Genomic DNA, 19719 nt, shown 5'->3' with positions numbered 1-19719 from the left:
GATTATCCACATGGAAGAATACATATCTTGTGATACTTGGAAAGTAAATACCATTGTAATAATATTTCACTTAAAAAAGGAAAAAAAAAAACTGGAACTTATAGAATATGATTTAGAAAGAAATAGGCAACTAAAAATAAATGAGGTATATAATTGAAGGGAAAATCTATTATAGTGGAGAGTGTGGCCTACACCATCCTCCTTGTGTCTATCTTTCCCCTCACCTTCATGAAATGAAAACTCTACTCCACTATTAGAAGAGGAGAGAGATAGACTCAAGGAACACTCGCATAGGCATCTTCCTCCATATAAAACTTCATCTCATAATTGAGCTCGAATATAAAATTTAGCAAATGGCAAATTAAATCACTTCCCCACATAAAGAATAACTCGAACTACCAAATCATTATTCATGTGGCACAATTTGGTGAAATATTAAAAGAAATTTTTTTTCCACAATAATCAAATAAAATAACTATTATCGTCACATGATGCCCTTGCTAGTGGGCAACAAGGGTCACAGGAGGTCATGGGTTGGACTCTAATGCTCCAATCCAAGAGGGTGGGTTAGGGTTAGCGTTAGGGTTTAGGTACTATAATATATTTTCATGTAACGAAAGGAAAATCCCTTTTTTTTTTTTTAAATATATATTTGCTTAAAATAGTAATAATAATATTTTAAAGGGAGAAACAATATCTGGTAGAAGGGCAGTGGCTGTCATTTTACCTGCACAGCCGATCCATCGTCTTACCTGTATAGCCGAGCAAGAATAACTCCCTATCTTATCCCCTGCTCTAAAACCCTGGCCCTGTAGTCATGCGGTGAGTGGCGTTCCTTGCCAGTTCTTATCAAAATTCCTATCCAAGAGAGAGGGAAGAAAGAGAGGAAAACCCTAATTTATCATTACCAACAAAGGGACTGTAGCTTTGCATCTGTGTACGTAGAAACAAAAGCTCGAGTCCATGGATTCAAAGCCATTTGTCTCTCTTTTTGGAGCACAAGCGACCCCAGCACCAGCGGAGGCGTCTCGACAACAGCAACAATCCCCATTGAAGGTGTCTCCTTCCAATTCTTCAGGTTCTCTTCCTATCCGAGCTCCTCCTACCTCTGATTCTGATACTGAACCTATTATAACAAACAAAGGTCATAAGAAAGGCAGTAGTAGTGACATTACCGATGGTGATTACGAGTCGGATGGCTTTTTGAGTGGTGAGGAAGAGTTTGAAACCGCGTCTGAGAGGCCTTACTTTGCTGACCCAGATGAAGAAACCCTAGATTTTGCGACGGAAGGGAAGGTTATTGGTGTTCCATTCGTTAGCAATATCGACATGGAGGACGAGATTATCCCTGTTGTCGAACCCGTTTTAGGTTCCTCGATTTTCTCGTCTTCCAAAACTGTGAGGCCTATTGCGCAGTTGTCAGGGGTTGACGATGATGATGAGAATGTTGTTGTTGCAGATGAGGGCTTGATAAGTGGGGTCGAGGAGGAGGTAGAAGCTCTTAAAGTTAGGGTTTTGGAGGGTGACGGAGAAGAAAAGGAGTCCCATGGAGACGGGGATTCAACGCCTGGCGAGGTGTTGGGTTTGGGTGTAAGGGAAAGGGATGTGTTTCATGACTCACTCGGGGTTTCTGCGGAGAGTTCTGAGATGACCAAAGAAGAGATTCATAAACCTGATAACGGAGTTTCAGGTTATGAAGAAAAGGAGCCTTCTGTTCAAAGGAATTCCCTTGGGAATCCAGTTTCGGATGAATTGGTCCAAAACAGAGTCGGCGTTGTCACAGAGTCCCCGGCCGAGGAGAAAGTGGCTACCGGACAGGAAACTTTGCCTGAAAATATGAAACTGGAGGCGGATGTAAGTCATGCAGCGGTCCACGAAATCCCTGCAATCAAAACTGCAGAGCTGGAAGCGACCATGTCGGAAGACAAGTTTGAGGAGGAGAAGAATGAGGTCCTGGGCGGCGATCACACTGTTAGGGGGAATTCTGCTGCAGAAGGAGATTTTGTTGTTGATGATAAAGAATCTATCGAGATGGCGGAGGAAAGCTCGATTTTGGGCAGTGGAACCGATCAAGCAACCTCTGTCATGGAAAATCCTGCTGAACCAATTCTTGCGGATGCTGATGGTGGGAATTCTGTTAGCGGAGGTGATTCAGTTCTTGAAGCCAAAAATCCAAGTTTATCAAGTTTGGAATCTGAAGTTGGGAACGCACTGGAGAAGGGGGTTTCTGAGACTGAAGGGGTGGAGGTTGAGAAAAGCGTGAGTTTGGATAATGGCTCTGTTCTAGAAAGCCCTTATGTTGAAGAGCCTAATGAGTTGGAAATCATTGAAACAGATTCTGGTGTTGGGAAGATAGAAGATGAGGATTCTGTAGATGTAGACCATAAGAATTCTGATAGGGACCCTGAAGCTGTAACCCACTCTGTCATTGAAGCACAAGAATTGGGGTCTCGTGAGTTGAACCCTATTGTTCCAGTAGGGGAGAAAGATGACAATCCGGATGCAGTATCTGCTTCTATTGATTCTTTGGTTGATGTCTGTGAAGATAGCCAGAAGGACGGAAACAATGGTGGTGCTGCAGATGGAGGTGTTTATCTCAGTGAAGATAAGGACCCTTCTAGGCCTGAACTGGAAAATAAATCTATAGAACTGGATTCAGCACAGGAGGCAAAGTCGCAGCTTATTGTTGCTGAGGAGTCCAAAAAGTCTGAGAATGGGGATGCTTGTGGAAACGCTCAAAGTGGGGGACCGGAGGGTGGCTTATCCAGCAAATTGGAGGAATCTAAATCCATGGTACGTAGTCTCATTGTAGACTCGGAAGCAAAACAGGAAGCTGACAATGAAGAAAACCCAGAGCCATATGAAGAAGAAGACGAAGAAGATGATGACGATGATGATGAAACCATGTCAGATGAAGATGCTGAAGGTCTGATCTTTGGAAGCTCTGAAACCACCAAGCAGATCATGAAGGAGTTGGAACAAGGGTCAGCTTCTCACTCGGGTGCTGAAAGCTTTCAGGACCACTCTCAGATAATTGAAGGACAGATTGTCACGGATTCTGATGAAGAAGTCGACACCGATGGGGAGGGAGATGGAAAAGAATTATTTGATTCTTCTGCATTGGCTGCTCTTCTGAAAGCAGCAACTAATGCAGGAACAGATGCTGGCAGCATCACAATCTCATCTCCAGATGGTTCAAGGCTTTTCTCTGTTGAGCGTCCAGCAGGTTTAGGATCCTCAATCCGGCCTCTGAGACCTGCTCCTAGACCAAGCCGTCCCAATCTTTTTGCTCCTTCAGACCTCACAGCGGGAGGAGAATCAGAGAACAACCTGAGTGAAGAAGAAAAGAAAAAGCTGGAGAAGATACAGCTTTTAAGAGTGAAGTTCTTGAGGCTTGTTCAGAGGCTAGGCCATTCTCCTGAAGACTCCATAGCTTCGCAGGTTCTATACCGGCTGGTCCTTGTTGCAGGGAGGCAAACCAGTCAAGCTTTCAGCCTTGAAAGTGCGAAAAGGACAGCAATGCAGCTTGAAGCTGAAGGCAAAGATGATTTGGACTTCTCTCTGAACATTCTGGTCCTTGGGAAAACTGGGGTGGGTAAGAGTGCGACCATAAATTCCATTTTTGGTGAGGAGAAGTCCCTGATGAACGCATTTGAGCCAGCAACATCATCTGTGAAAGAGATCATTGGAGTGATAGATGGTGTTAAGATCCGGTTCCTTGACACACCAGGTCTCAGACCTTCTGCTATGGAACAGTCTTTCAACCGGAAGGTCTTATCATCTATAAAGAAATTCACAAAGAAATTCCCTCCAGATATTGTCCTCTATGTTGATCGGCTGGATACTCAAACAAGAGACCTCAATGATCTACCATTATTGAGATCCATCACTAACACACTTGGTGCTCCGATCTGGCGTAGTACTATTGTTACTTTGACTCATGGTGCTTCGGCACCCCCAGAAGGACCAACTGGGTCCCCCTTGAGCTATGATGTGTTTGTTGCTCAGCGTTCCCATGTTGTTCAGCAGTGCATAGGGCAAGCAGTTGGTGATATGCGTCTGATGAATCCCAGTTTGATGAATCCAGTGTCCCTTGTTGAGAACCATCCCTCATGCAGAAAGAACAGAGAAGGCCAAAGAATTCTTCCCAATGGCCAGAGTTGGAGACCCCAGTTATTGCTCTTGGGCTACTCTATGAAGATTCTATCTGAAGCTAGTTCCCTGTCAAAACCTCAAGATCCATATGACCACCGAAAGCTCTTTGGTTTCCGTGTTCGCTCACCACCTTTACCTTACTTATTGTCTTCACTGTTGCAATCTCGTGCACACCCAAAACTCTCTTCTGATCAGGGTGGTGATAATGGTGACTCTGATGTCGACTTGGTGGATTTATCAGATTCAGACCGGGAAGAAGAGGAGGATGAGTATGATCAGCTGCCACCATTTAAGCCTTTAAGGAAGGCTCAGGTTGTAAAGCTCAGCAAGGAGCAGAAGAAGGCATATTTTGATGAGTATGATTATCGGGTGAAGCTCCTTCAGAAGAAACAGTGGAGAGAGGAGTTGAAAAGAATGAAGGAGATGAAGAAGAAGGGAAAGGATAGTCAGGATGATTATGGTTACATGGGGGAAGATGTTGATCAGGAAGATGGAGTTCCAGCGGCTGTTCCAGTTCCCTTACCTGACATGGTCCTTCCGCCTTCTTTTGATGGAGATAATCCTGCTTACAGGTACCGTTTCTTGGAGCCAACATCACAGCTTCTGGCAAGGCCTGTTTTGGACACCCATGGTTGGGACCATGATAGTGGTTATGATGGTGTCAGCCTTGAAGAAAATTTGGCAATAGCTGGCCGGTTTCCAGCTGGGTTTGCCATCCAGGTGACGAAAGATAAGAAGGAGTTCAATATCCACTTGGATTCATCTGTTTCAGCCAAGCATGGGGATAATGGATCAACTCTAGCTGGTTTTGACATCCAAACCATTGGAAAGCAGCTTGCGTATATCCTCAGAGGTGAAGCCAAATTCAAAAATTTTAAAAAGAACAAGACGGCTGCTGGTGTATCCGTTACCTTCCTTGGTGAAAATGTTGCTACAGGACTCAAAGTTGAGGATCAGATAGCAATTGGAAAACGCCTTGTTTTTGCGGGTAGTACTGGTGCTGTCCGATCACAAGGTGATGTTGCATATGGAGCTAACTTGGAGGTACGGCTTAAAGATAAGGATTATCCAATCAACCAGGATCAATCCACATTGGGCCTTTCTTTGATGAAGTGGAGAGGCGATCTGGCACTGGGGGCTAATCTGCAGTCGCAGTTCTCAATTGGACGGAGTTCTAAGATGGCTGTTCGTGTTGGATTAAACAACAAACTCAGTGGGCAGATCACGGTTAGGACAAGTAGCTCGGAACAACTTCATATTGCTCTGCTGGGTGTTCTTCCACTAGCCATTGCAATCTTCAAGAGCATCTGGCCTGCTGGTGAGACATACTCTGCGTACTAATTTGTTTTCATTTCTATTCCTATGGATATGGATGTTATCAGAGGATAGATTAGAAGTTTTCAGTGTCATTTAGTCATTATGTCTTGCTTTCTAAATAATGGTTCGATTATTCAATATGAACGCCTTTTCAATATTTCGATTTTTGTTATTTGGCATGATGAATTGTAGTCAAATGACGTGGAACCAAGAGGGCAGCTGATAATAATACCATCATACCATTGATATTGATTTTTGGTTCATTCTTTGTAGTGGCTCATTTTCATGCTGTGTTTACATTGGTATTTAGTTTAATCTTTCATCTGGAACTCGTTAATTTGAATTGGACCAGCTGGCTGGGGTTAGCAGCTGATGATACCATCATACCATTGATATCGAGTTTTGGTTCATTTGATCTTAGTTGTTCAATTGATGCTATCTACTTTGGTATTGAGTTTATGTTTTATCTCAACGAAGCTTGTTAATTTGAGTTGGACCAGCTAGCTCGGCTTAGCTCTAAATTCAGGCTGCTGACTGTAAGGGCGTGTTTGCTTTATCTTGGGAGTGATTTAGAGGGAATTTTGATTCTCCAAAGCAAAGTTGTTAAGAAATGGGACAGCAACGATTCTTTGAAGGTCAGTCACATTACTCAAGATTGCGTGAAACTTCCTCTGAGCTTATTCCCTCTGGTTTTTGGGTTCTGTACAGTGGTGCAACCATTTTATCGAACCCAAAAGCAATGGGTATGAGCAGCGGCATTTTGTGCGTTCCGAGTGGCTTAGCATGCTGAAAGGTACAGTGAGTGACCATAACTTCCCTTCATCTTCCTTGAAAGGTGAAGCGGAAGCACTCCAGTTTAACACCCCCCCCCCCAACACCACACACCCAAAAAAAGAAAAAAAGGTTCACGTAGGGTGAGTTTAAGTTATTTGCATCTCGGCTGCAAACAACTTGCGACACAAATAACTTGTGCAGGCTATTGCAGAGCATATGGGTGATGGCCAGGGGGTGATAAGTTCATTATGCGAAAGTCCTCCAGGAGTCTTTGCTTCCTGTCTCCTGGTGTTAAGAAAAAGGAAGGGGGAATGGGGAAGGGACATCCCACCTGATGTACTGAACTTCCTGGGTAGAGTTTGCAGATGTCACCCTGGACCTTAATGACGGAATCCTTCTCACAGATGTGCTGCCACTCAATCCATTCACCTTCACGTCTTCACTTTGAAAGCGTGTTCGGTTGTCTATTTCAAATGTTTGTGTGCTCTGAAGAAAATCACTTATGTGTAAATAATATGATTAGAGTAAAATGAAAAAATAAAAATTATGGGACTAAACGGATGCTTTTATTGTTCACAGATGTTCATTTAATCCAGTGAAGCTGAGATCCAATATACATGAACATCCATTTATACCTACTACCGCAGTGGGCACATTAGTACCTTTTTGCTTTTTCTCTCCTCCATGCATGTTTTTAATGACCTTTTTGACCACTCCTTATTTGCACTCTCCTATGCCAGTTGCTCAAAGATACCTTTTCACGTGTGTGTATATAGTGTTGAAGTGCCAACATAGTCCGTGTCGTAGCTTTAAATTTATTTGCTTTCGTATGTAGCACCAAGGGCCAAGGGTTGGTAGTGGGTAAAACATCTTGCTTGGGTTCAAATTCTCTTGGCATCACCCTTGTTTTCTTCTTTGGAGTCCCTACTCTCTTCGGAGTGAAAATAGTTTGTGGGGGGGCAGTAGGGATTATTCTCACTCCAAAGGATGTTTGGACACCCTTGTTAAAAAAATAGAAAGGGCTGTAGAGAGAGAGAGATGTGGCTCATGGCCATAGGTGGATAACTGGTGATGTGGGGTAAAGGCAACGAACAATTGAGATCGTCCCGTCACATCTGACCGTCAATAAAGTGCTGGCATGCAAGTTCCATTACATTTTTCTATCATGTAAATTCTCCTTACATGGAGGGGCGCAAGAGCATCTTCATTGCACAGTGGAGAAGGGCAGCGCAATCTTTTCATGGCCACAATAGTCTAAGCATTTCTATGTCAAATTGAGTTTTTTTTCCTAAATTAAAATAAAGAGAAAGAACTTTGCCGATTTGACGTTTCCTATGCTCATACACAGCTGGGTATGAGAAGACCCAACACACCCCTATTAAAATAAGCAAGAGAGTACATTATCATCCACATGCATCCTAAGTTTCTCCGATCTAGCCCTCCCTTTAATTTATTGAAACTTGTAAGAATCTATATTTTATAATCTAAGCAAATCATAAATTGATATGAACGCAGCCTAATTCTAGTAGTAGTTGTTCTCCCTGGGTGGTTAGTACATCCAAATTCTTTTACTGTGAAATGCTAGCTTCATTTTACTACTTTTAAGAGCAACTCAATGCACAAGGTTCTCACTATTGCAAGTCTGGGAGGGGCAAATGCATAGTCTTGCTCTGGCTCTATAGGAGAGGCTGTTTTCAAGTTTTGAATATATGACTAACATGTTGCAATAGTACAACTTAACCGTTATGCCATAGGTTTGCCTACAATTACTTTGAAACACTAGTGTCTCACTTTTTCTTTTTCCGAATGTAGAGAGGTGGACCCTCACTATGTTTTATCATCATTCGCATATGGCAACACTTAAAAGAGTTCAGAACTACCTCATGTAGGTGTGATCATGGTTTTGAGCGATTGGATAACAACCAGACGCATTTGTGCAATTAGAAAGGTGAATGTTCCACTTGGATTCTAATCTAACAGTCATTTTTCTTTCCCTTTGGTGAATATGCAAATACAAAAGGTTTCAATATAACAGTTGAAACCTTTGATATTATCTACGCATGTTCCTTCTGTTTCTCTCAGCAACATTTACCACAAAAGAAGTCTGGACCTTATAAGATACGTCCAATTGAGTTTAGATCAAGGCCACCATGGATTGACTCAGTACACCCAAAAGGGTGCCAACTGGTACGACACAAAGGAAATGGAGTAGGTACCGATAAAAATATGGCTCAATACAAATTCTATTTAATATGTTTTGCCTTTTTTGTCTTTTACAGGTATATCATATATGTAATTGATAATTTGATTTTTTTATTAAAGATACTAAATCAATGCAATTCGATACATACCAAAAGGTTTAATCTTATCAAATAAAAAAGATTTTAAACGATCAATTTTGATATCAGTATTTCGTATTGCCACCAAATTGACACCATTAGTGACCACCACCAAAAAATAAGAACAAGGATCCTAGTCCAGGCGAGGCCACTGAAACACACTCCCAACTAAAAAGTGTTAGTACTCCTAGTTCTAATATAATTTCGGACCTCATTTTAGTTGATCAACATAATCACTCAATACCCTTTAACAAAACCAAACAAAATTTCACTCTACATGGTTTTCAAATGCAGTATTATAGTTTTTGGCTTCTTCGTTGGATATGAAAGAATGGATAGAACAGTCAGGTGTATCAAAATCCACCAACCATTAAAAACTTCTCCATGAAAAACTGAACAATGATTAGAATTCTTCCAGAAATTTTCTTTCCCAATCTACATTGGCCTTTTGGGATTGATTTTTGATGAACTTTATTCCAATAAAAAATGCAATAGAAATTCTAAAATAACTGAGGAGCTATTTCAATTTTAAAATTGAAATTGATTTCACTCTTCAATGAACACATGGTTAATTTGATGGACAAACCAGTAATTTCATGTTAAAAAATAAAACACCACCCCTCCTCTTTCCTAATGGTCACATCACCATCATGCCGCCGCTGCCGCTGCCGCTGCCACTGCCACTGCCACCCCCTCTCCTCCCACCCACAAAAAAATAAATAAATAAATAAAAAATGAATACAGAACCTATTCTCAGATTATGAACTTCCAATAGGATTTCTGATTCTTGAATTATTTCAGATTCATGCAACCAAAATAATTTCAATTTCTGAAACAAAGATTTATTTGTTGACTATTTCATCAATTCAATCCGAAATTGAAATAGAAATCATACCAAATCTAGCCTAATAGAACCAACCAAACAATGATCATCAAATAATGGAATTTTCTGTAACTCTCCATTCTAAATGCTTTGGCCTAGTTGTTATACAAAGATAGCGGGGTGCAATTTTTTTGGAGAACTTGTTATGAAACAACTTTTACATGCAGCAACAATTCAGGGCCTCCAAAATTTGAGTTAAAAGAGAACCCCCACCACCCCCGGGGGCGGGGGGTTGGAGGATTACTTACAAAGGCATTGGACAGATATTTATCAGACAGTTTTACATCCCATCAATGACCTTAACGCCAGCTATCCTGTCCCATTCCTCCGGTGAGGCAGCATCAGCCATTATCTTCTCTTGACCACGCCAAAGAATCTGAGACCATAAGATGCCAATAAGAAAAAATTATGAAAAGTTGCATAACTGCATGCCCATGTGTATGAGTTGGAGGATCTTCTCAGCATTTCGGAAAGCAGAATATACCTTGTCAATGACACCAAACTCTTTAGCCCTTGTGGAATCCATATAAAATGGCCTCTTCATCACTTCTGCTACATTCTCAAGAGACTAATTAAAGATCAAAAGGAAGTATGAGTATTTCGACATTTGTTACTTGAAGTCCATAAATAAAACAAAATAATTAAGGCTTCCATATTTGTTAAAATTGTTGAGGTGAAAGCGTGATTCATTGGTCAAGTCAGTTTAGTCATAAACTCACATTTCCAGTGTGCTTCGACAAAAGCTCAACAAGTGTGTCCCTATTAGTTACGATCTGCAAAATCACGAAGCTTTCAAACCGGGGTTTGAGGTGAAGAAATGAATGGAAAATTAAAGTTTCACATAAAAACAGGATGGACAGAACCTATTTAAAAAACAAAAATGCTTGTATTAACTAGTTAATTATAATTAACCATTTTCCATTGGAGATTACATGGTTTATGACTGTTCACTCTTTGAGCAAGGTAAAATTTTGCCATAAGCAAAACTCATAATAGCTATTGGATTCTTATTCTCATAAAATTCCAATTGAAATGATGAATATTAGCCAAATTACAGTATCATGAAGCAACTGACAACCCTTTTACCAATATTTGTTTTTCTCTCCTGTGTTTGAATACTTGTTTGAATAAGGGATCTAGATGTGGTAGAGCATGCACCAAACAGAAAACTTCCTTCAGTTTCCCAATCACAAAAACTATAGGAAACTTAACAACTGATCAAGCAATAGACAAACTTAACGACAAAGTTAAACCCCAAGGGGTTGGTCCATTGGTGAATTGTCATGGGTAACGCGCCTTAGGAAGCATCTTACTTATGTTTGAATCACCTTGGTAGCACCTTTGGGGCCACTCAACGGGATTGATTTGGTTTTCTGGTTAATCCCGCTAATGACCTGGTCCAATGTTTGTGGGGTCGGCTGGACCTAGGGGAAGCCGAAGGCTTGGAAACCCTCGTTAGCAGAAAAAAGAGTTGCATTTACATATAAGAAGCAGGCTTGTTGAAGTCTCTGAAAATAATTGTATTATAACTCAAAAACTACCATCATCAAATATAAGAGACGCCACTAAGATGATGAGAAAGCACAACAAACCTCTTTTGCACGGATAAGAACATCACTTGCTGGCATTAAACCAGATGATGGGACACGAGGCTGCTGAATCATGGCTGAAACACCATTCAAGTAAACCATGGCATAGCATCTTAGGGTATTAGTGACCAAGAAAGTATAGGGACCTCAATTTTTTTGCAAAAATAAATAAAATAAAATAAATTTAAACCAAATTAAACCTTTGGCATGTGGCATCATGAACCGTCTACCCTTCTTTCCAGCAGCAAGTAGTAGACAAGCCTGACCAATGGCAGCTCCGACAGCAACTGTTTGTATCTGGATACACAAAACAATCGCATAATGAAAAACAAACATCGTGACAATAAAATTTTGAGCATGGGATTCTAGCAATCTCAACAATAGTTAAGTTGGTACTACCACCTTGTGCTCCAGAAAAGTTGGGGGAAGGGGGGGGGGGGAGGGTACAACATCTTCCCATTTTGAAAGCTGGCAAAATAAATCCTCTAAATTATTATGTTCATGAAACACTATCAGCGGTCAATTTTAGTATGGTTCTTTTTAAAAGATTATAATGCGATAACTAACTAAAAATCTTCATTAGAAACTTCTTTAGTATGATTGACAATCAGTCCCTAAGTCTGATAGCATGGCCACCATCTTTCTTTAATGTTATTCTCATTTCTTAGTGCTATGTATTATGTCCACGTGTAATTAATGTCTTCGTACCATTTTGGTTTTGACCACTAACAATTCAAAAAAATGTCATATGATGGAAGAAAATCAAATTTCATGCAACTCCTTCCTCAGAAAGCCTTTGTTCAATTGAATCTAGAGAAGTGAACGAAAACAAAAGGAGAGGAAAAATGCAGAAGGCCGGAGGGCCACATAAATAGAAGAAAAAGCAAAATTAAACAGAAGCTTTTGATATGTATTGTTTCAAGAAGAACCACATCTTAGATAAGGTGCTAATATAAGGACAAAGTGTACGGAACGTGTGCAACTAGGAAGTCAAAATATCACACTCATTTCGATGACCCACTGCAGTAATAAAGAAAGCACAAATAAAAAACATAAAATATCATATGATGGAACTTACTTCATTTTTCAACTGCATCATTGCATCATATATTGCAAAACCCTCTGACTCCATCCCAACCTGAAATAATAACAATCTTAGTCCATAACGACCTTACAAAACAGAGAAGTATGCCATCAGAAGTGTGTGAAATAAAGCTGAATAAATCAGCTTATGTAGCTACATATACCCGATTACCAATCATTGATTCATTTTTCCTCATACTATTAGGTTACAACTTACAAGTAGTAACACGATATAGAAGAAAAGGGAAATAATACCAGTATGAATCACTGAAGCTTCTTCAATCATAAACAACAAAAGCAAAACAGGTGTTATTTAGAACTGTCCGTTTGCTGGGCTCAGTCTGGCCCATGAATGTTGACATGTACCTTATACAATGAACATAAATGATATATATTCAAACCCAGAAAAAAAAAATATAAAATAAATAAATAATATACATATCCATTACATCTCATAATTCTACATTACATGCATGTCTTTAAAAAGATATGTGCATGAAACATGCATAGTATATAATTTGGGCTCAGACTGGGTCAAGCCAGGCCATTGGCTACGTAGAGGTCACCACATCCCGGCCTGATATTATTCAGGCAAGGGTTCGACCTAAGAAATTGGGTTAGTGTCAGGGTCATAAAAATAGGTCTAGCTCCTACCAATTTAAAGGGGATGTGTTTCTCCATCCTTTTACCTGTGTATGCATGCAAATACATCTTAAAGAAATATGACAGATATACAACAGAAGGGAATTAAAAAGACTTACTGTTTCACCATCATCACGTGTTGTGCCAGTAGAATTTATATAAAGATAAATTGGTTCTTTGGGATCCATATATTGCAGATAAAGCAGCTCCGCAATCACAAGCTCCGTGACAGCTGGCACCAACTGAGAATGAAAATTGGTTAACAGGTGCTACACATTGCAAAATCAAAGGAACAACTAATATGTTATTTACAACAAGTAGAATAGTATACATCACAGAAATAGTACTGCAGTAGCAATAGGAAACAAAAGCACTAAAATTTAAAATACAGGCTCAATGGGCCAGTCAGACAGCAGACCAGAAACCACTGAACTAAAAGGCAATCTGGGCCACTTCGGACTTTCGGATTCAATTTACAATGTTTTGTCCTAGAAACACCAGCACAATCTGTTACTCTCCTGTGTTCCAAGCAAGAAGGAACATTTTAGATAGTCTGTGATCACTACCTAAGACCACATCATCCATTCAAACAGGTTGAAATGGAATGGGCACCCCAATGGTCAAAACATATTTGGTTTTTGGGCATTTGTCTTGCAGAACCAGAACAATCACCTAGCTGGTTTGATGCCCGGTCCAGTTCTCCAAACTACAGGACCAAGAGGGAGAGGCATACTCCCATTTTGCTAGGAGTCCATCTCAAATCTCACAGCAGAAAGAACTAGCAATTTCCCAGAATTAACGACAATTTCTGAACTGGAAAAATCTAAAACAAACTTCCCCCCTTTTCGAACTAACCAACAGCAGGTTTGTGGTTACATTTACTAAACCCATTTAAATATAATTAGGATATCTTATTGAAACACCAAAATATGGTTATGTTGGAATAAGACTGAGTTTGTTGTTTGTACTATTCAGACACAAAAATCTGGAGGTTCACACATTCCCATATCACTCATGCGTTTGTAGTTATATATGTAGTTATATGTGTAGATTAGAAAACTTCAAATGTGGTTATGTTGTGTGCACATAAACACACACAAGGTGGATTGTTCAATAAACTGAAAGAAGATCTGAGACTACAAACTTCTCAGCCACCCATGCCATCTCAGACATTCTGGGATAAAACATACATCTTAGAATTCCAAATGAAATTCAATAACACCACCTAACACATACGAGAACATCCAACGGAACTGATACTTCATGAATTCAATATCGTGAGAGGGGAAATCATAAGATAAATACACAGCTTACATGACCATATGACCCACCAATGAAATCCTAATGGATAAGGATCCTACCAGAAGATGCAGCACAATAGTCTAAGGATGCCAAATCTAGCAAAAGTATCACAGCTACAAAGTCAAACCTTTATTGCTTGCTTTGAGCAATGTCAAGCTCAAGCACTGTGTTGAGTTGAAAGCTCACCTATAAGAAGTAAGAACCCTCCTCGAAAATAAAAATTGAATATACATCCTAAAACACCCCCAATAAAATAGGGAAATGCCCTCTGTAATTGTATTAATCAGTGGGCAACCACTCAGAGGTGGCTAAGATTGACTCCAACCCATGTAACATTAAAGTGAATGGGTGGGGGCAACTATACCCTAAGTCAAGACATCTGCTAAAAATAACAGTGGTGCATTAAATATCAGCATGCTAGGAGCACTTACTAGGTCACGCTCAGGAACTTTAGAACCCACATTGTAAGGGGAAAAAAAACATCCTTAGGTCAATAGTGAGCTTGAAGATAGATTAACACTTTGACGTTGTTGGAAATCTCTATGCTTAAAATAGGTATTGGGTCAAGCATTGGAGGTTCATTTAGGCATCTAGGCAATCCTATGCGTTGGAGGAGGGAAAAAACACAAGACAACACTAACAAGGAACCTAGGTGACGTCTTGATAGCTATGATATGCTTACAGGAAAAGAAATCCCCAATGATTTAATTTTTAATTAACAAATCAACAACAAAAAGAAAACCTCCACCGTTCATTTATATCTAATGACACAATCCCACTTCTCAGGAAAGCAAAATAACTCGTTAGGAAACTTTTCTACACCTATTTACCCTTAAAATCATAAAAGACTCAATTCAGCAGTAGGATTTTACCTCACACGTAATAGTTTCTGTTATCCCCAATTAAAGTCCGATTGTATTCAGAATATCAAGGACATGGTTTTTGCTGTTAGAGCAAGGACATTTTAAGTGGATGAGTAGTCCAACTTGCTTCAACCACTGAATAACGAAAGAGGATTAACAGTCTTATGATTGCACTGTTTTTCCAAATTGCCCAGGTTGTTGAGCATGTAGTTAAGGTTTCAAGGATTCACACAGATTTTGACTGACAGAATGCTACAATTTGAATAAGATAACAAGAGCCTCATTTTTTCAAATCGTCACTATGAAGAGGGAGATAACCCAACATAGATCAGATGGATGGTTGTGCTCGACAAAGGATCAGTGTCATAAATTTACTCTCAATGTAGCATACAGAAGAGCGGAGATAGATTTTAATCAAATGGAGGTTCAGATTCATGGGTAGAAATGTTTGCCAACCCCCACCCACCCCCCCCCCCCAAAAAAAAAAAAAACGAGAGGAAGATTTGATAGCTGGAGCAGTTTTCTGAGTAGTTTACCGTAAGGTAGTAGTAATGTGGTTCTGACTTAAATGTAATACACTGGAACCTAATATGGTTCCTGCAGACCTGGTTGATAGGGTTTATAGCACATGACCTGATCAGAAGTTTTAGAGTGGAGGTACCGGAGCTTCAATAAATCATCCTTGCTTGTTCATGACATGATTTTATTCCTGAGAATACAGTTCTCAGTTAGGGTACTTTAAGTTCTTTGGTGCCATGGAAACTTTGTGATCTTGGAAATGGATCAGCAATGAGGTTTCGGTCTTTATTGGGAAGTAAAAAAGCCCTTGCTTTCACACTTATCTTATTTTATCTCCAGACTGTGAAGAAATTTCACAGTACTATACCCCATCACTTGGTAACAAAACAACATCAATGCAAAAGAACCACGAACACTACCTAAACTTTGGTTGGGAATTAGGCATCCATCTGTATAAAAATGTTACTCAAAACTAGAAATGACACTCAATCAGCAAGAAGATAAAGCAATCAATAATATAAACTTATATAATAAACTATCAAATGCTAATGGGGAAATTTTAGTTAAGCTCTACAAGTAAAATGACAAGTTATAATGCTTACAGGCATGCCAATGTAAACAATCCTCCCATTAAGAAGCAAGGATGGCAAATCTGGTGGAGGCTTCCTTGGCCTGTGTTCGTTGTAGGAAACAGATCGTTCCACCTGGAGAACAACACAGAGAACAAATCCATAAATCTTCAATAAATTGGTCTCACTAAAAATAAGCAAAAGGATGAAACCTACAATAGAAAATAACGGAATTCAGAAACAATTGCAAGGAAATCAAAGCAAAAAAATCTTCTTTTTTTTTTTTTTTTTGGGGGGGGGGGGTGTGGGGGTTCGGGGTTGTGGACCGACAAATTCATTAGATACTCAAGAAATCAGTACCAGGTATATATCAGAAGGATAAATAGTTCATGAATATCACAGACAGGGAAAGGCACTTATGTACGTACACAAAATGAAACAAGAAAACAGAAAAGACGACTGAGAAAGAATAGTAATTATCGAAGAAAGAATATAAGATTCAAGGAACCAAAATTATCTCAATACAGAAACAAATAAGGAATGCACGAACTCTTACTTGAGCGGGAGTTGCCATGAGCTTGGGAGAATAAAAAACGTCGAGGAATGGAGGAGTATCAGAATCCGAAGGTCGAGAAAGTAGAGAATCTGGGGAAGACGCAGCAACTGACGCCAGTTTCTTCAGAAAAGGATCCTTAGGGTTCAAAGGAGGCATCGGAATCGTAGCAGCACTTCTACTATTAATGCTGCAAAAACTCTTTCCGCTCCCTCTTCTGAAAACCGAAGACGAAGAAGGTGAAATGGATGATACTTGCAGAGATGTAGCCATGTTTGCAGCTCTCTCTCTCTCTCTCCACCCACTTGTTCTAAGCTTCAAATCCCCGAAACCTCTACAACCCGTGTGTCCCTCTCGCTTCGTCTCACACGAATCGTTTATCACCGTGACCTTGTGTTTCAGAATGACCAGAGAATTGAGATTAGAGTCGGTCGCTGGACTCACTAGTCACTACTTTCTCCGAAGTCGGACGGCTCGTGCCATGTTAAAATTAACGAAGTAAAAGAATATGATCCGTCCGCCGGTCCGGACTCCGGAGTTGACTAGGGTTTTTGGGACCGGATCACTGGGTTTCGAATCTAGGGTTTTAGGAACCGATTCTGATTGATTCAGATCTAAGATAGACCAAAGTCAGCAGGAACCAATTCAACCGGTAGATTTTTTTTCCCCTCTTGGGTGGAACTATCGGTAGATCTCTACTAAATAATGATTCATCGACAAATGATAGGTTATTCATTTCGGTGATCGAACTCGCCAAATATTGATTGGAAATTTGATTTTAGGGTGTATCTAGTGCACGAAATTTTCATATTGTATATGTCCTCAAATCCTGTTAATATTCATGCTGTTTTGGAATGCCTAGACCCAAGGATTTCTGATGACCAAAATAATAGACTCTGTTATTCTTTTACTGCTAAAGAGATAAAAACTGATGTGTTTCAAAACTTATAAAGCCTCTGGTTTTGATGGGCTGCCTACTAAATTTTTTCAGCTTCATTGGCATATTATTGCGGATGAAGTCACTAATGTTGTCCAATGGTTTTTTGGGTCTGGTTTCATGCTCTATAGCTTTAATAGAACCATTATTACCTTGATTCCCAAAATCAAGCACCCCAGTCTTTTAAGCCATTTTAGACCGATAAGTTTGTGCACGGTAATTTACAAAATAATTGCCAAATGTCTGGTTAATCGGCTTAAGCCTATTTTAAACTCATTGATTAGTCCTTTTCAGAGCACTTTCATCCCTTCTCGTGCTATATCTGATAATGTGTATGTAGTTCATGTCTTCATGAGGTGTTGCATTACACGAAAAACTCTAAATGCAAAAATGGATTCATGGCTCTCAAGCTAGATCTTAGTAAGGCTTATGACAAAATTGAGTGGAAAAAAAAAAAAAAATGGGGTTTCATTCTATTTGGGTTAACTGGATTATCCAATGTGTTTCTTCAGTATCATATCATGTTAGATAGAATGGTTCCCTTATTGGTCCTATTTTCCTGAAAAGGGGGCTCTGGCAAGGCTGCCCCCTTAGCCCATACCTCTTTATTCTTTGTCAAGAAGCCTTTTTATCTCTTTTGATTAAGGCTGAGCAATCTAGAATCATCACTGGTATTAAAATTAGTGGATCATGTCCTGCTGTCTCTCATTTACATTTTACTGATGATAGTTTAATCTTTTCTTATGCTGGTAAGAATGAGGGCCAAGCCATTTCTCAACTCATTCAGAAGTATTGCTTGGTGTCGGGATAAAATCTGAATATGGCCAAATCAAGTGTTTCGTTTAGTCCAAGCACCCCTCTTTCTATCCAAAATGAGGTTGTATCTGCTATAGAGTTTTCTTCAGTTGCAGATCTTGGGAAATATCTTGGTTTGCCTACAAATTTTGGCAGATCTAAAAAAGCTCTATTCTCCTACACTGGTGAAAGAATTCAGGCCAGAATTTCAGGTTGGAAAGAGTCATTATTATCAGCTGCAGGTAAGGAAATTCTAATAAAATCTTTTGTGTCTACATTGCCTGTGTATTCTATGTCTATGTTTCTTCTCCCTACTAGTCTTTGTGATGATCTGAACAAATTGATTAGGAAGTTTTGGTGGAAGGATAATAATGGTAGGGGGATTCATTGGGTTAAATGGGAAAAATTATGTAGAAGCAAAAAAGAAGGTGGTCTTGGGTTCCGGGATTTAGAGTGCTTCAATATTGCCTTACTTGCTAGACAATGTTGGAGGATTCTCCATTGTGGTGAGGCACTTTGGGTGCGTATCCTTAAGGGGAAATATTTCCCTTACACCTCTTTTCTTGAGGCTGACCTTAAGCCTAATTGTTCTTGGGGCTGGAGGAGTATAATGAAGGGGAAGGGCTTAGGACCACTAGGGATGGTTGTAATAGTTTTATTTTCCATGATAGCTGGCTTGCCTCTTTACCCCGGAGGTCGTATACTAGCATTCCTTATCATCCTTCTGTTTCTAAAGTCTCCGACTTGATTCTCAAACCTTATATGCAATGGCATTTAGCTCTTATTAATTCTTTATACTCTCTTGCTGAAGATACTGCCATATCTCAGATCCCCTTAATTATTTCTGTGAAAAAGGACTCTTGGAGATGGGAATTTTCTAATTCTGGTAATTTTTCTGTTAGAACTGCTTATTAAGCCTCACTTTCATCATCGGAACCTTCTCCTTCTCTCCCTGACCCCATTTGGAATATCATTTGGAATTTTCCTTTAATGCCTAAAATCAAGACGTTTATTTGGAGATGTTGCTCTAACTCTCTTGCTGTTAAGCATCTCCTTTTCAAATGGAATCTAGGTCCTAATGCTCTTTGTCCATTATGTAATAGTTCCAATGAGACTATTGTTCATACTCTTTTTCAATGCCCCTTTGCAGCAACTGTTTGGTTGGTTTGATTATCCTCTTTAAGGTTTGATTCTAAGGAGTTCCATGGTCTGAACTTTAAAGATTGGCTCAATTTCATATTTGTGAAATATGAGGATATATCTAATCAGCTGGATTTTCATTTGACATGGTCGTCTATACTTTGGCAGGTTTGGTAATCTAGAAATAAAGTTGTGTTCCAAAGGAATGACCCTGATCTCTTGGGCACCATGGCTGTGATTGATTCTACAATTCAGGATG

General features: G+C 39.7%; 2 protein-coding genes across 2 annotated transcripts; one reads left to right on the top strand and one right to left on the bottom strand.

The window, feature by feature from the left end:
• The first annotated feature begins 782 nt into the window (after positions 1–782).
• On the top strand, positions 783–5735 carry LOC122091149 (translocase of chloroplast 159, chloroplastic-like). Its single transcript, XM_042660988.1, has one exon. It carries the CDS (start codon positions 964–966, stop codon positions 5494–5496), a length of 4533 nt encoding a protein of 1510 aa, XP_042516922.1. The 5' UTR covers positions 783–963; the 3' UTR covers positions 5497–5735.
• A 3787-nt stretch (positions 5736–9522) lies between these two features.
• LOC122090944 (ATP-dependent Clp protease proteolytic subunit-related protein 3, chloroplastic) lies at positions 9523–17063 on the bottom strand. The gene is made up of 9 exons (XM_042660722.1): positions 16592–17063; positions 16069–16170; positions 12902–13024; positions 12136–12195; positions 11258–11354; positions 11061–11134; positions 10188–10241; positions 9953–10036; positions 9523–9844 (listed from the first exon to the last, which is right to left on the bottom strand). The coding sequence occupies exons 1-9, from the start codon at positions 16859–16861 to the stop codon at positions 9749–9751; spliced, it is 960 nt and encodes a 319-aa protein (XP_042516656.1). The 5' UTR covers positions 16862–17063; the 3' UTR covers positions 9523–9748.
• Between the last annotated feature and the right edge of the window lie 2656 nt (positions 17064–19719).

The sequence above is a fragment of the Macadamia integrifolia genome, chromosome 10 (genome assembly GCF_013358625.1).
Source record: "Macadamia integrifolia cultivar HAES 741 chromosome 10, SCU_Mint_v3, whole genome shotgun sequence".
Taxonomy (NCBI): Eukaryota; Viridiplantae; Streptophyta; class Magnoliopsida; order Proteales; family Proteaceae; genus Macadamia; species Macadamia integrifolia.
The sequence above is the reverse complement of the archived record's forward strand: the minus strand, read 5'-3'. Positions and strand labels throughout refer to the sequence as shown.

Coding starts and splice junctions, on each gene's coding strand:
- LOC122090944 (XM_042660722.1), bottom strand. CDS start 16,861: ATGGCTACATCTCTGCAAGTATCATCCATTTCACCTTCTTCGTCTTCG. Junction 11,355..12,135: donor TGATGCAGTTGAAAAATGAA/GTAAGTTCCATC, acceptor TTGTGTATCCAG/ATACAAACAGTTGCTGTCGG. Junction 10,037..10,187: donor TGTCGAAGCACACTGGAAAT/GTGAGTTTATGA, acceptor ATCTTTAATTAG/TCTCTTGAGAATGTAGCAGA.
- LOC122091149 (XM_042660988.1), top strand. CDS start 964: ATGGATTCAAAGCCATTTGTCTCTCTTTTTGGAGCACAAGCGACCCCA.